At 43.3% G+C, this 16080-nt stretch overlaps 1 protein-coding gene across 11 annotated transcripts in view; it reads left to right on the top strand.

Annotated features, from left to right (window-relative positions):
- Nucleotides 1-2728: 2728 nt before the first annotated feature.
- PPFIA1 (PTPRF interacting protein alpha 1) overlaps nt 2729-16080 on the top strand; it is a 55060-nt gene continuing 41708 nt past the window's right edge. For 9 of the 11 annotated variants that reach the window (XM_083749437.1, XM_083749441.1, XM_083749439.1 and 6 more), the window contains exons 1-2: nt 2748-4006; nt 5376-5639. In XM_083749437.1, the coding sequence (XP_083605563.1) occupies nt 5376-5639 (264 nt within the window). In that variant the 5' untranslated portion in view covers nt 2748-4006. Of the gene's footprint in view, nt 4007-5375; nt 5640-16080 lie in introns of all 11 variants that reach the window. The other 2 variants (XM_083749445.1, XM_083749436.1) reach the window with 2 other exon arrangements.

Here is a 16080-nt window from a genome sequence, read left to right as displayed (position 1 = left end):
ATCCACTCTGAGTGTAGCTCAGTGGAATACCACCTCATGTTTTTGTGCCATACCAAATCTGTGATCTGTATGGTTCAGTCAATGGAAACAGATGTAAGATGTGATTTGATGGCGGGGGTGGGTGGTGGGTAACTGTGAAAATATTGTGCAATTTCAACAGCATCCATTTTTCTAATGCCTTCTCACTCTCTGGCACTCTCTCCATCTCTAGTCTGACTCCTGCAGTGTTTTGGAGGGAGGTGACTAAAAATCAGTCCTCCTGTCAGGGAAATATCTCCTTACTCACCCAGTGTTAAGATATTCCACCCTCTCCTTCTTTAGCAGAGTTTGTCTTTTCATTCAGTGAAGTAAACAGCTCACGTATATACATGAAACCAAGCCTTAACAGTAGAAAATGTACTGTAACTGATGACCTGAAGGAAGGGGCTGATTCTAGAGTACAGCATTAAAGCCCCACACCCTAGAGGCCAGGTATTCCATTAATCAAATTAGCCTTCAGTGCTTTTCCTACATGCTCACCGCTGGTCCCTCCAATCTTCTCCCCTTGCAGTCTCCCAGATTGTTCCTCTTTCCCACCCACTCTCAATTCATCTGTGCAGGGGACAGTCTGTGGAAAGTGCATGGAGCTAGAAGAAGAAGTGGGAAGAACAGCATTGCTCTTCCGAGTTCCTCCCTTGATTCTCTGTACATTTCGAGAGGGCAATAACTGATGTCACATGACAAAGGAGGCAACGCAGGGTGGGATTTATGGGTATCAGGGGACTCCTCAAGGGCACCATGTTGGTGACATCAGTATGAAGAATGACCACCATTTCCCCAGGTGGTGCGAATAGGATATTCTTGACATCTTTCTGCTCATTTATCTCAGTGGCTTTCAAATAATCCACTCTTATAAAACCCTTTCCGTAGCAACTTCTCTGTTTTATGGACGCCAGCTCCAGAATGTTGTTGTTTGCGGGGGCGCCTTGGGCTGTCAACAGAAAAACCTTGTCTCACTGTGGAAAGGCCACTAGTACTATTTTGTCACTGCTCTCTGTGAGAAGTGATTGCTGCAAAGAAGAGCTCCTGCTTGTTTGCAGTTTCCTCTTCTTTGGGGCAGTGATGGGAACTTGGTTTCACTGCCATCCAGAGATGGAGGGAGATAGGTCAGACAATCAAATGAGTATGTCCGTCTCACATGCTCTTTAAACCTATGAATGCTCCTATGATGCACGTGTGAAGGTCTCTTTTTCCTTTTACAATTGTCCTTTCATGAAATAGGTGAAGAATAATGTTTCTAGAAAGTTTCTCAAATGTGAAGGCACAGAAAAATATTGGCATCTGAGATGAGGTACTGCTGTGCTGTCCTCCTGGCTTTGACAGTGCTGTAGCTGCTCCCTGGGGCTGGGGTAAGATGGGGCAGCAGAAATACTGGGGGTGGCGACAGCCTCAAGCGCAGTGTGTGCTTGGTTGTGGCATGTGTGCAGTGCCTCAACAGTTTATTTGGTTTGTATGTGTACCCATGGGCCCAAGAAGTTTGGTGACTCCTGAGCAGCCATAAACTACTGGTTGGAGTAAAAAGGTAAAGGTAAAGGACCCCTGGACAGTTAAGTCCAGCCAAAGGCGTGCTCATCTTGCTTTCAGGCTGAGGGAGCTGGCGTTTATCCACAGAAAATTTCTGGGTCATGTGGCCAGCATGACTAAACCGCTTTTGGCGCAATGAAACACCCTGATGGAAACCGGAATGCACGAAAACACCGGCCGTTTACCACAGCAGTACCTATTTATCTACTTACACTGGTGCACTTTCGAACTGCTAGGTTGATAGGAGCTGGGACAGAGCAACAGGAGCTCACCCCATCGTGGGGATTCGAACCACTGACCTTCTGATTGGCAAGTCCAAGTGGCTCAGTGCGTTGGAGTACAACACACAGGCCAACCCCATGCATATTTATTCAGAAATCTCACTAAATTCAGTAGGCTTACTTCCGCTTCCAGTGGAGGAATGCCTAATCGTTAATTCTGAATTCTTCCTAGATTGTTGCAAATGCACGTGTAACAGCTGCAGACGTGACATATTAAAATCCAGGATCCGAGAAACCGACCGCAGGCCCAAGGAACACGACAGAAACAGAAGCAGCTGAGCATTGCTCACTAACCGGGGCAGTTCCCTTCCCCCACCCTCTTCACCCTTCACAAAAATGTTAATCCCCTGCAGCTAAGCCCTCAGAAACCCCTGCGAGGAGGTATGTTTTCTTTTCCATCCTTGTACCAGATGCCTGCCAGCAGTCCCTCCTCCTCCCCACCCCCGGGGCCGGCCTTGCGCCTCCAGCTCACAAGGGGAATAACACTGCTGGCGGGGCGAGAGGGCAGATCTCCACCAGCCCCCCAGGTGATGATGGCAGGGTGAAGAGGCAGCGCAGCCTTACGCCCCTTCATTTAGGAAGCAAGACAGCACTGCGTTCCACGGGGCTTACTCGCGGGTAAACGTGCCCAGGATTTGCAGCCTTGGTCTCCCCTTCCCCCCGCTGGAGAGAGAAGTTCTCCTCCCCAATCCCACTTGTAGCCCTCATAAACATCCTTCACAACAGTACAAAAGCGCGTGATTTGATCCCCATCGCGGGGCTCCCCGCGACGGAGTCTCGAACCCGGAGCCCCGAGCCTCCGGGGCGGGAAAGAAGGACGCGAGGCAGCGGCCCAGTCCTTGACGCGCGGTGCATTGTGGGCCACGCACTGTTGTGTACAGGAGCCGCGGAGGCTGCCGGGAGCGGCGGGAGGCGGCGACGAAACTCTGAACGGCGGCGGCGGCGGCGGCGGGGAGCAGGAGGAGGAGGCGGCGGCGGCTGAGGGCCCGGCTTGGGAGGCAGCAGCGGCGGCCGGACTCGCTCAGCTTCTCCTCGGCTCCACCAGCGGGACCCTACCGGGCCAGGGGCCGCCGCCGCGGGACGGAGGAGCGCCGAGAGAGCAGCAGCAGCAGCGCCGCCGCCGCCGCCGTGGCCACCTCGGATGCGGAGGTGGCGGCAGGAGGAGGCGGAGCGACCTGCGGGTGGGAAGGCCGGGCTCGAGGGTGAGGGGCGCTCGCCTCTCTCCGCCGAGGCCTCCGGGGAAGGGAAGCGAAGCCCCACCTTCCTGCCCCCTCTTCTTCCTCCTGGTGAGGGGGGAACCTCCGAGGAGAAGCAGCTCAACTTCGGACTCCCCCCACCCACTCCCAACTTTTCAGCCGCTTCTGCGTTTTATTGGTTCCTCCATCCAATTTCTACACTTTGGGGTGGGGATTAAGGATTAGGGCCGCTCCCCCCGTTTTTTTTAACTTCCAGGGAAGATGCCCAGAAAGGCTTCTGCGCCCCCTTGAAGTTTCCCCACCGCACACGCCGCCACCCACCGCCGCCTCTCTCTGAAAGAAAACAACCAACAACCCGCTTAAGAGGAATTATAAATGCGGGACAAGAGACCCCAGAAGCTGAAAGAAGGAAAAGTTCCTGCGCTGCCTAACGAGAGGCGGATTGGAGCAGCGCCCTCCCAGCTCCTGCGGGAATAGAGAAGTTCTCCCAACTTTTTTTGTATCTTCGGGTTTTTTTAAGTAGCGCCATCGTGACCTAAAGTGAGCTTTGTATACTGTGCACTGTTGATTGATTGTCGGCCTAGAAGCACTGAAAACAGTTGGCCCTTTTTTTTTGGCCACACGCTTCTCCTAACCTGGCTTTTTTTTTTTTGAAAACCAGGATTAGATAGGAAGGGAGCTTGCTTGAAGACTGGGTTGTTCCGTATCTGTTTCTTTACCCCATAGGACAATACTATCTTGCTGCTGCTGCTGCTGCTCCTGTTGGACCATTTCCTTTTCCAAGCAAGATTATTTATCCTCTTGTTTGCGGTTCAAGGATTATTTAATGAATGGATTTTGTAGTCAAGCTGGACGGCTGCTCTACCATTTGAAATGTTTTTGGAAATCATGCCGAGTTGCTGAAAAGAGCTGATATTGCTGGAAAATTTTAGCCTCTGGCAAAGCCTTTTTTGTTCACCGACCAAGGTAAATGAAACAATGGAAGCTTATAAATTATTTTAGTTAGCAGCTATAAAACATGAGATAACTAAGAGAAAAGTAACTACATACATTCCACTTTGATTATGTTGATTAATGCCTAAGAATTATAAATGAAGTTTTTCATTATATTATATAATCATAAACGTATGAGGAGTGGAATTGGTCCCATTGCATGGCCCTTGAGAAAATTGCTTGCTTATGTTTAGCTCAGTCTTTATGAACATCTAAGGAGGGATAAAGGACTTTATTAGATGAACTGCTTAATTTGGTTGGCTTTAACAGAAAGTTAGCTGTTCAGTTTTGTCAGGGAACAGACACATTAACTCAGTTTTTTTGTACTTTTTGTAATGCTGTACTGAAGTGTATATGTCCACATACATATTAAAACTTAAAGAGCTATACAGTCACTATTATTAAAATAGTTTAACATGTGCTTTGATGCTTTTGTATTTTGTTCCCATGGTGGCTTTTTGTGATGCATTGTAGGGTCTAGTGATGCTGTATTGCTGTTAGTGCTTTGATCTTCTGCTTGTTCATGAGGTTGCTTTTTGTGTTGTACTTCCTAAGAACCTGCCTGCTTATTAATTGATGGCGGCATCCAACTGCAAAAAGGCTCTAATGCTACTAATGGCAACAAATTTCTGTAATGGAGATTGTTCAGCTACAATAATAAGCTCATGTAGACAGTAAAACCTAGCTAGCTTTCATGAGGGCACAGGGCAGTTTTAAGAACCTGGGGGTACCTATTTTTCCATATAATTGATTGTAGTTCTACTGTAGATCTTTGATTTTATATGCATCATAAGCTTGCTTTTAAGTTTTGTACCAGTTACAGGATAGGATGCATGTTCTTTAAATCATTGCATTTACATTGCTTAATAACTACTTCCTGTGGTTCTATACTTGCAATGCAGATTAGATTTCCTTATCACACCCACAAATATGTGGGTGATTCACCCCTTTGCTTCTAATAACTTCAACAGGATAAAGTGTGTTGAACAATTGTGCTAAGTGAATCTGAGGACTTTAAAGGCATTTGGTTTTGCCAGGTTATAGGTAATGTAGCATAAGAATCTTGTTAGGAGTAGCAAGTTAGAAAATGAGGTATTGTGTTAGCAGTTAGTGCTAGTAATACATATTTGTTTTATACTTAGCTCATAAACGTCATTTGACGTGACAGTTGTAAAGACACTGCTAACAAACCTCCACTGCTACATTCAGATAAGTTAAAGAGGTTGTGGGATACTTTATGTCATTGGGGAAGACCATTGCACATAAAAGCTCTGTTACTCTGGATTTGTATTTTTTGCCATGTTAATGGTATAACTAAATAAGTCTTACATTTCATTTCAAGATGATGTGCGAGGTGATGCCAACTATCAGTGAGGCAGAGATTCCCTCAGGGGGAAGTGGAAGCCATGGTTCAGGTTCCCCCCTACAGTCAGATGCTGATTCCCATTTCGAGCAATTAATGGTATCCATGTTGGAGGAACGAGATCGCCTTTTGGACACACTGCGAGAGACTCAAGAGACACTAGCGTTAACACAGGGTAAACTACATGAAGTTGGTCATGAAAGGGATTCTCTACAACGACAGCTTAATACTGCACTGCCACAGGTATGTATTTTTAATATTATATATATATATATATACACACACACACACACACACACACACAAACAAACAAGCAAACTTTGATATCATTAAACTTTAGAACACTGTCTTCAGGAATTAATATGTGAGTTAAATGAAACACTTTAAAGAGTCCATAGCATGATTTTTTCCTTTGCTTAGTGATATAATATAGGAAATATGAGACAAAAAGTTTGATGTGAGCAGGAAAACTTTGAAGGTTGCTTCATACTGCACTGTTGTTGCAGGATAGACTCTTAGAACCTTGCAAATTTAGCTTTACGTGGCTTTTTAGCTTTTTTAGAAGTAACAGTTTGTAATCAAGGTGGCCAGCAAGATTTCTAAGGCTAGAATAAGCAAACCTTTGGTGTAAGGTTTGTAGTAGTGGAAGTAGAGTGGTGGTGTTGTAGTGTAAATTGACAGAATTGATTGGCATTAAAGGTGAATTGCTTTACTCTTAAAGATATCTAGGGTTCATCTTTAGAGAGGTGGAATTAAGCACATATAGAATCTGAGCAGCAACTGGAGGGATTATACATTTTAAAAAAACTACAATTCTGGTTGTGCCCCTATTATTTCTTAGGAGGGGAGAGAGTGGTAGAGGGAGAATCTAGAGGTGTCAAACATAGTGAACCACTGTTCTTCTCCATATTAAGAAATTGTCATCTTGATCATTCTCTGTGCCAGGAGAGAGCTGTAGCAGTAGTCATAGTTTGCAGTCAGGTTTCTATAGATCAGAAAACAAGCACATTATGGCCCCACCCCTGCACCCTTTGTGTCCTTTTCTCCTGTCAGAGGCTGGACTATCCTATTAACAGCAGCTGCCAGACACTATTCTGTTAGGCTCTCTAGCAAAATAGTGAGCCACTCAAGTGCTAGGGTATCCCTTTCTTTCTCCTGATAAAGAAAAAGCCCAACCTACCTGTAGGAGTTACTGGTCCCAGGATATGTGAGCGTCAGAGCTCAGTGGGGTTTTGGATCAAGTCTGTAGTCACCAGATGTAGTTGACTCAGTCAGTTGCTGGCATAAAATAAATTTAAGACTTCTGTAGTATAGAATCTCTCCAGTTAATGCCAGGAGAAATAGCAGCAGATGATCTGTAATAAAAAGGTAAAGGACCCCTGACATGTCAAGTCCAGTCGCGAACGCCTCTGGGGTTGCAGCACTCATCTCATTTTACTAGCTGAGGGAGCCGATGTTTGTCTCCAGACAGTTTTTCCAGGTCATGTGGCAAGCTGCTTCTGGCGAAACCAGAAACGCCGTTTATCTACTTGCACTTTGACGTGCTTTTGAACTGCTAGGTTGGCAGGAGCTGGGACCGAACAATGGGAGCTCACCCTGTTGCGGGGATTCGAACCATAGAGTACATGCAAAAGGTCCCATATTCAGTCCCGGTATCTCCAGGTAGTACAAGGAGAAACTCTTTTCTGAAACCATGGAGAGCCACTGGCAGTTACTGTCAACATTACTAAGCTAGATGGATGAGTGTTCGGGTGGGACCCCTAAATGGCTTGTGATCCAACAACCTAAACAGAGAGCCTCTGCCAATATCAACTGATCTCAGGCCCTATGATTGGCGGGGAGGCAGGAAATGGTAATAGCTCTCCATGGTTTCAGGTAAGGGTCTCTCTTGGTTCTACCTGGAGATACTTGGGATTGAACCTGGGATCTTTTGCATGGAAAGCATGTTCTCTTCTCTATTGCTGAGCTATAGCCCTTCCCATAAAAAAGCTTCTTAATTTCCTTTCTTAACTGAACCATCATACATCCTTCTGAGATTTGGAGCTGGTTAACTACTTGTTGCCCTTGTGCTGCTTCAGTATTAAGTCTCCTCAGATTATTTGGTGTGGTTTTTTTTAAGCTGCCACTTAAATACTGACATATGTGTTGAGCTTTAATGGAATGCAGAGTCTGCAGAGAAAAGCTCCTTATTTTGGCTGTAGTCTTAAATGAGAACACAATGCATTTGTTATATATAATTGTTAGAAGAGGATATTTAAGGCTTTCTCTCCCACAGGGATATGTTTAGGGGGGGAGAGAGGGGGGAGGGTGTATCAGTTTAAGAAGTTACTTTGGAGACTGCCAGAGGAGAGAAACAATAGGATTTTATTTTTGTTTGTATATGTGTAAATAAAGAAGCAAGTAGCCCAACTATAGCCAGCCTCTTGTCAAGTATGCTACAAGTTGATTCCACTGCATAAGACAATACCTCTCTAATAATTGGCATGAGATTACAGTAATATGTTTTGTGGCACCTTAAAGATGAAGTAATTTATTCTGACATAAGTTTTTGTGGAGTTATTTGTCTTAAAGATGCAACAGGACTCTGTTTTTGTTTTAAGAGACTAACACTTGTACTCCACTGGACATGGAACAAATTATACATCAGTACGATCTAAAATAATCAGCACTCAAAAACACCACAAGAAAAGCAAGAAAACAGAAATAGTTTTTCCTTATGTTGGGTCAGATCAGAAAGTAATTAGTCCCTGTAGATCAGTGTAACAAAGGGTCTCAAATCCAGTTTCACTGATGCTAACTAAATACTGAAAATTGAACCTAGAGCCTGAACATGGTGAAGCCACTTGGCATTCTTGCTTGCTGTAGAGATTGTAATAACAACTTTATTTAAAGCAGAGATGGGGAACCTGAGGCGCTCCAGATACTGGGTTGCAACTATGTGTCATCCCTGACCATTGGTCATGCTGGCAAGGGCAAATGGAGTTGGAGTCCATTAACATATAGACAACCTCAGGTTCCTCATCCCTAGTGTAGGGATAACTTTCATAAATAAATAGCATTACACTGAGAATTTTGATATATTGTTTGCTAGACTCTAGCATTTGGACTTCTTTGGATGTGCCTATGGTTGGCTTAATGAAAGTTGAAGATTTAGAGAGGCAATCCTATTGGTTCCTCCCTCCTTCAGAGGGAGTGTAACCCCATCAAGAGCAGGCAACCTACTGTCCATCCAGTCTAGGGAACCACGCACTAACAGTGCCTCAGTCTTAAAGGCAAGCATGTTTTTAAAATGCTTGACGGCAAGAATGGAATTGCTTCTCCAGACTAATTTGTGGCCATTCTAAAAACCAATTCTAAAACCAATTCATTCTAAAATAAATTCTAAAACCAATTCATTCTAAAATAAATTCTAAAACCAATTCATTCTAAAATAAATTCAAAATCAAATTAATGGCAACCATTGGGCTAGAGTTTTATGAGGATTACCAAAGGAGGGGGTCAGGCTGTGCTTTGGCCAAAGGCCTGGTGGAACAGCTCTGTCTTGCAGGCCCTGTGGAAAGATGTCAAGTCCTGCAGGGCCCTAGTCTCTTGTGACAGAGTGTTCCACCAGATTGGGGCCACAGCCGAAAAAGCCCTGGCTCTGGTTGAGGCCAGCCTAACCTCCCTGTGGCCTGGGACCTCCAATATGCTTTTGTTTGAAGACCGTAAGGTCCTCCGTGGGACATACCAGGAGAGCCCGTCCCATACGTACGAGGGTCCTAGGCTGTATAGGGCTTTAAAGGTTAAAACCAGCACCTTAAATATGATCCTGTACTCCACCAGGAGCCAGTGCAGCTGGTATAGCACTGGGTGAATGTGTTCCCACGGCGAGGACCCCGTAAGGAGACTCGCTGCAGCATTCTGCACCCACTGGAGTTTCTGGGTCAGTCTCAAGGGCAGCCCCATGTAGAGTGCTTCTCCTGCCTGCCCCCCTAATATTCTTAAGACGGTCTCTTCTCCAGTCTTCAGAGAGTGGCAGGAAGTGGGGCAGCAGAAAAAGGCCCTCCTTTCCTTCCAATCTGCAGCTTTAATCTGAAATCTTAGGCACAGTACTGTGCTCAGAGCTCAGAAACTGCTCATGCTAATGAAATTCCTTGTCTCAAAACGCTTAGAACAATGGGAATTTTGAATGCTGCTTAAAGCCTAGGAAATAAGTTGATGGGTGAATCAAATTCACATGTCTAATTTTAACCTGGACAATGTGTCATGTTGTTTGGATACTCAGCTATTCGTTTCTTTAATATATAGGGGAAAACGACACGAGGGAAACTTGAGGCAACTTATCTAACTTGGTTCTCAGTGCCTAAAGACTACATGTTTTCATAATCACATACAGCTAAACAAGCAAAATAACTGACTACCAAAATAAAAAATAAAAAATGGCAACAACTAAAACTGTACCCATTACCTCTTGAAAATTAAGTGCAAATCTAATATGTATTGAATACATAGGTATGATATTGGGGGTATGTGTTATTGTTGGTTAGTGCATGAAAGTTAGTGTTAAATAGTTTTTATGTGTTTGGCTCTACAATGATACACTTCACAACTAAATACATATTTATTTAATCTACAACACATGGTGTATTTGTGCACCCGTACTTACAAGCAGAGGCTGTTGGAGGCCAGGGGCAGGAGTCTTGTTAGAATAAAGTTATCAACTCAAACGAAAAAAGCAGATAGTCCCTGACGGGGCCTCCTGGCTGGCTTAGACCTCGGAGGCCTAGGGCAAGTGTACCCGGCTGCACCTCCCTGCATGGACCTGCTTACAAGTGAATGAAAAATCAAGACAATTATTTTTTTCCTCAACATGCAGTTACTAAAATAGGCTTTGGAATTAGTAAAACAGCTTTTAAATTGCAGGCATAGAGAGTTGCACTTCTTTATATGCCTGCAGGATTAGTAATCTCAAGCAGTACTGATTAAGTTGTTGTAAAAGAAATGGTCATAATTGCTGTTACACGACTAATTATAGTGATTTGCTTGTGACACATAACATGAACTCTGCAGAAAAGAATGTTAAAATGTAAAAGACTTGAATGCCCTTGTATCAGTGTCCCTTCATGTTATTCTAATACTGTAGTGCCGAACATGCAATACATTTGTCCAAATAGCTATTAACCTCTAATATATTCTAAAATACTGAAAAAGTTTCTTAGTGTAAGCTTCCAATGTAGTCTTCTTTTAAATAGTTAAGCTGTTTTTTTCCAGAATTTGATTGATTTGTTTGATTTAGAATTTCTCCAACTAGGCTTTGCTGTGAATTTTTGTACCCTGGATAAAGGTTGAATCACAGCAAGCAAGCTGTTAAATGTAGGAACTTGTTTAGGATTAGTCTCTGTGGCATAGATCCCTTTAATGTTTAGGCATATTCTTCCCTTACCTACACAAGTTCTGATAGGAAAGAAGACTTTTCTGTCCACAGCCATCAACAAGTACCCCAAAATATTTCTATTTAGGCATACACTATGCCAGCTAAGCTGTGAGCGTGCTGAAGCTGCCCTGTGGTATCAATGTGCTACAGCCTACAAATGTTGTGCCTGCTTCTAGAATCGGTCCCTGCCTGTGTTCTTTCATGATGGCTCAGGGCAGCATGAATTGAGCTCTCTAAAACTTGTAAACTTCTCTATGGCCATGTGGTATGCTTTTGCATTACAGGTGTTGTTAAATAACACAATTAGATATGGAATACACTGCTTTGTTTCTTGAAGAGGAAGAATCTTTTCACACAGGTGTGGGCCTCTCCCACTGTTGATGAGTAATCCACATTCTTAAGAGGCTGGAGCAACTCCCCTACAAAGAAAAGTTACAACATTTGGGTCTTTTAGTATGGAACCTGATAAAGATTCAGGACAGGCAAAAGGATGTAGTTAGTGCTTCATGTAGTGCAGGAGTGGGCAACCTTTGGCCCTCTATATGTTGCTGAACTTCAACTCCCACCAGCCCCAGTAAGCATGGCTGATGACCAGGGATGAAATGAATTTAAGTTCAGCAACATCTGGAGGGCCAAAGGTTCCACACCCCTGACACATTGCACAGGTAAGCTCCCACGGGATGTAGTAATGGCCTGTCTTTAAAATAAATGCTGGCAAATTCACAAAGGGGAAGACTATTGGTGGCTCCTGGTCACAATAGCTGTTTACTACCTCCAGTATCAGAGACTGTATGCCTCTGAATCCCAGTTGCTTGAGAGCATGTGAGAGAGTGCTGTTGTACTCATGTCCTGATTGCAGGAATCCCATAGATATCTGATTGGCCACTGTGGAAACAGGATGCTGGATTAAACGGCTCTTTGGCCTGATCCAGCATATCTCTTCTTACATTCATGGTACATGCAGATGTTGTTCATGAGGGTAGAGCAGTAATTCCCAGAGTGCCAGGCAGGGGTGGATCTACTATGAAACTAATGAAGCTTAAGCTTCAGGGCCCCTAATCCCAGAGGAGGCCCTGAAGTGACTTGAATCCACATTGCTTTAAAAAATGGGGTCTACTAGACCCAATTTGAGTCTCATGACTCAATTTTGTGTTGTATATATTACAACAATCTCAAAGTTTGAAAGTCAGTAGCACAGATGTTGTAAAGGTGTGGTGATCTGTCATGGAACAACTCAATTGAAGAAGATAACAGTGGTTACCCAGACCTTGTGGCTGGTTTTGAAGGGACCCCCATATTGGTTCAAGCGTTAGGGCCCCCAAAATGTAGGTCCGCCACTGGTACCAGGGCCCAGTAGTGTGCTATGAGAAGCTAGTTTTTGCGCTATGAGAAATTAAATATTCTTTTAAGCCTAAATAACCCAATGGCATATTCAGTTCCCTATTTTAATCATTCGTCAACATTTGCTATGCTGGCTGGGGCAGATATAGGATGTAGTCCAACAACATGTTTGGAGAGCAAGCAACAAGTTTCCACCCCTTCTCTAAAACATAATATTTTCTTAGGGTGCAAGTGTAAAGTGCTCTAATTCTAGGAGAGGGGGAAAGAAGTGGCTCTGCCATCAGTAGTTTTGTGAAGCACTGGGCCAAATGTGGAAAAAAGTTTAAACACAACATTTATTCCAGCTATTGTAGGTATTACATTATATTAGATGTTGGAGATAAAAATGATTATAGTGATGAACGCAGTGTAAACCTTACACCTCCAAATAACTACACAGCTTGTTTCAGGAACTGTTCGTGCTGAAAATTTTCTTGCTTACAAGTACAGTGGTGCCTCGCTAGACGAAATTAATCCGTTCCGCGATTCTCTTCGTCTAGCGGTTTTTTCGTCTTGCGAAGCAAGCCCATTGACAGCTTAGCGGATTAGTGCTAGAGCTGTCAAGCGGCTTCCAGCGATCAGCTGTTAAGCGGCTGATCAACGGACCAGCTGATAAGCGGCTTAGCGGCTTAGGAAAAGGGCAAAAAAAGCAAAAAAAACCGCTGGGGGACGCAAGATTTTTTCGTCTTGTGAAGCAACCCCATAGGGAAATTCGTTTTGCGAAGCGCCTCCAAAACAGAAAAACCCTTTCGTCTAGCGGGTTTTTCGTCTTGCGAGGCGTTCGTCTTGCGGGGCACCACTGTATACAGGGATGCTAAATTGAGTACATTTTGAACTGCCATGAAAGAGGTGGCTAAATTTTTGTTTATGAAGTTGGAGGTTACGAAATGCATTTGCATTCTAAGCAGTAATGAACTTGAAAGCTGTAAATGCAGACGGGAGTTTACAACTTACAGGGTGGCCAAGTTCTTTCAGTAATTTGAAGACTTTCAGATGTTATCTGTGTCAACACCTAATTGCAATATTTAAAGCACATTTCCCAGTAAAATGTAATTGGTTTGCACCCGATTTAGAATGTCATCATGCATTGAAAGCTACTATGACTGGCAAAGTTGTATGGCTCCTGTCTTGTGAAAAAATAGCTAGGACAAGGTATTCTTAATTCTGCGCCCCCAAACATTGAAAACATCAATAAAACATGTAACCAACCTCCTGATCACAAATACCTGATATTGCATAACCCTGTAGCAGAATTCTAGATCTTCTTCCTCTCTCAAAGTGATGACTCTTATTTTTTGCACTTTGGAACAGTTCATGAGCAGCTTGTAAGTCATTAAAGTATTTTAGTTGCCCCCCTTCTTCTGCCTGTTGTTTTTGGGAAGCAAGTTTTTTTTAACATAGTTTAAATAAACTTAATTGTTGTATTAACAAAACTTTAGAAGTAGCACTAGAATCCTTTGTCTGTTCTTTGTCTCAAAGTATCATGTCAGCTGCTCTGTTCTTCCTGTAGATGTCTAATTTTTTATATGCTTGATAGTGGGCATTGCCTAGGATGGCTAGAAACAAGGAGCAGCATCAAAAGTAGCTAGACATACCAGCAAGCACTTAAACACTGCATTTTAAAATTATTATTTTTGTATTTGGCAAGTGTTAAATCAGCAGAATGTCCAAAAGTTTAATTCCAGAGTGCCAGCTAGCATTACTGTATTGAACAGTGTGTGCTTGGCATTCCACAAAATGCAAAAAAGCTTCTTGTTTAAAGAAGCTTATACTGTAGTTCAGCAACATTTACCTCAAAATAATTTAGTCTGCAATATGTATATAATGGTCATTGTCTTTTAATTGTGATGTCTCAGCAAAAATGCAGAATTCTAGTGAAATCTGAAAAAAGAATCTTAAACAACTGGCACAGGGAGTAGAAGGAAAAGGTATCATGAATGACAAGTGCTATCCCAGAACAGTTAATTCCAGTTTTGTCAGGAGTGAAATGCAGTCAATGCTTTTAATTACTTCAAAGAATCATTGAAAATTAGGTGGGCCGTTGTTGTTTTTTCCTACTCAGAACTTGTTGAAATAGAAGTACTGGGTATTTCATTTAATATGTATATTCTACTTTGCAGTGTGCATTGAGCAGAGCTGTGATTTAGGGAAAGTTCCCTGCTCACAAGTACTGCAGATAAATGCCTACAGCCTTACAAGATCAGCTGCCAACCAAAACACACTATAGGAGAGTGAATGTTTCTATTGTGAAATCCTGGCATACTTTTCTCCATGGGCCCCAGGACCATTCGATTTCACTGAGGGGAACTGTGGAGAAAAAGCTTAATGAGAAATTCAGAACTCTTGGTGCTGAAAAGTCAAATGTAGGCCACTAGAATATGTAACGCATACTTGTTTCTAGAACGCATTCATAAGGAAAAATGTAGTTGCCACAGACATTTTTTAGTAAGTTTTCCAATAGTTTTATATTTGCAGTGGTGAGAGGATTTTTGAAACGATACCTCTAGCCATCAAATAGAACAAGAGGTTTTCTGTTGATCAATTGTCTGGGGTTTTTAAAACAGGTTTAAGAAACAAACAATTGTATTCCCAAACAATGTTTTGTTTGGGTTTTTTAAAAGGCATTAACATTATGGGAGCAAAGAAGATAATCACCAACAGGTTAGATAGCTACGTTAATTACAAAAACCAAATACAGCGGTATCTCAGGTTACAGACGCTTCATGTTACAGGGGCTTCAGGTTACAGATTCCTCTAACCCAGAAATAGTACCTCGGGTTAAGAACTTTGCTTCAGGGTGAGAACTGAAATCGCATGGCAGCAGGAGGCCCCATTAGCTAAAGTGTTACCTCAGGTTAAGAACAGTTTCAGGTTAAGAACGGACCTCCAGAATGAATTCAGATCTTAACCTGAGGTACCACTGTAGCTGTTACTGTGAAACTATGACATTAACAGGGCTCAGGGTAGTGCACATGGACCTCCCACTGTCCTGTTAGTTTAATAGTTGGAAAAAAAATCTATGGTATAGGTTAGGTTGAGCGTGTGATTGCTGAATGAGTAATGCCTTTGTCAAGGTTTAAATGCAAGTGCCCCTGTTCCTAGCCTTATACTCTATCCTCTAAGTCAGTGGTTTCCAAAAAGGGGTATCCATGGTTCCATCCCTTGTCTTCCCCACAACTATTTTTTTGTCATTTTTGTGCAATTTTTCAATATATTGGCCAAAATATATTTGAAATCACACCACAATAACAATTTTGACATAGCAATATATTGCTTGTCGCGCGACGGAGAGCAGGAAAGCCGGTTTCAAGGCACCGCTGATCTGAAATGCCTTCCCTCACGTTGAGGGAGACCAGGGCAGCTGATCGCTCTCACTTCAAGGCACTGTGGCACTACCATCCCCTGCCACTGAGGTGAAACAGTGTTTCTCAGTCAGCAGGAAAGCAGCAGCAGGCACAGTGGATATGCATCTTCACTGGCTGTCACTGCTGGCTGCCCCATGGACAACGGCTTCATCTCCGCGGCTGCTCCTTCCCTCATCCTCACGCCTGGAATCTCCTTCCCTCATCCTCACGCCTGGAATCTCCAATTTCAGACATCATGATATATCAGAATACTGCAATGTTGAAAATGCTGCTGATATATCACAATGTTGAAAACCAGATATCGCTCAGCCCTAGTCTGTTTTTTAGTGTAACTAAAATCCTTTGCTTATTAGGGGCTACCCACATTTTGTTCAAAAAATTGCTTTGCAGAGGTAACTACCATAGAGTTATCAAAATTTTCAAAAGTAGGGAGTCCAAGGCTTGGCTTTTGAAAAAGAGGGGGTCCTCTGTAATCAGCTATTTAGGAACCTCTGCTCTAGGTAGTAATAACCGTTTGTGTTCTTGT

This window comes from Podarcis gaigeae (genome assembly GCF_964106915.1).
Source record: "Podarcis gaigeae genome assembly, chromosome: 1".
Taxonomy (NCBI): domain Eukaryota; kingdom Metazoa; phylum Chordata; class Lepidosauria; order Squamata; family Lacertidae; genus Podarcis; species Podarcis gaigeae.
Note: the sequence above shows the minus strand (reverse complement) of the source record. Positions and strands in the feature narration are given on the sequence as shown.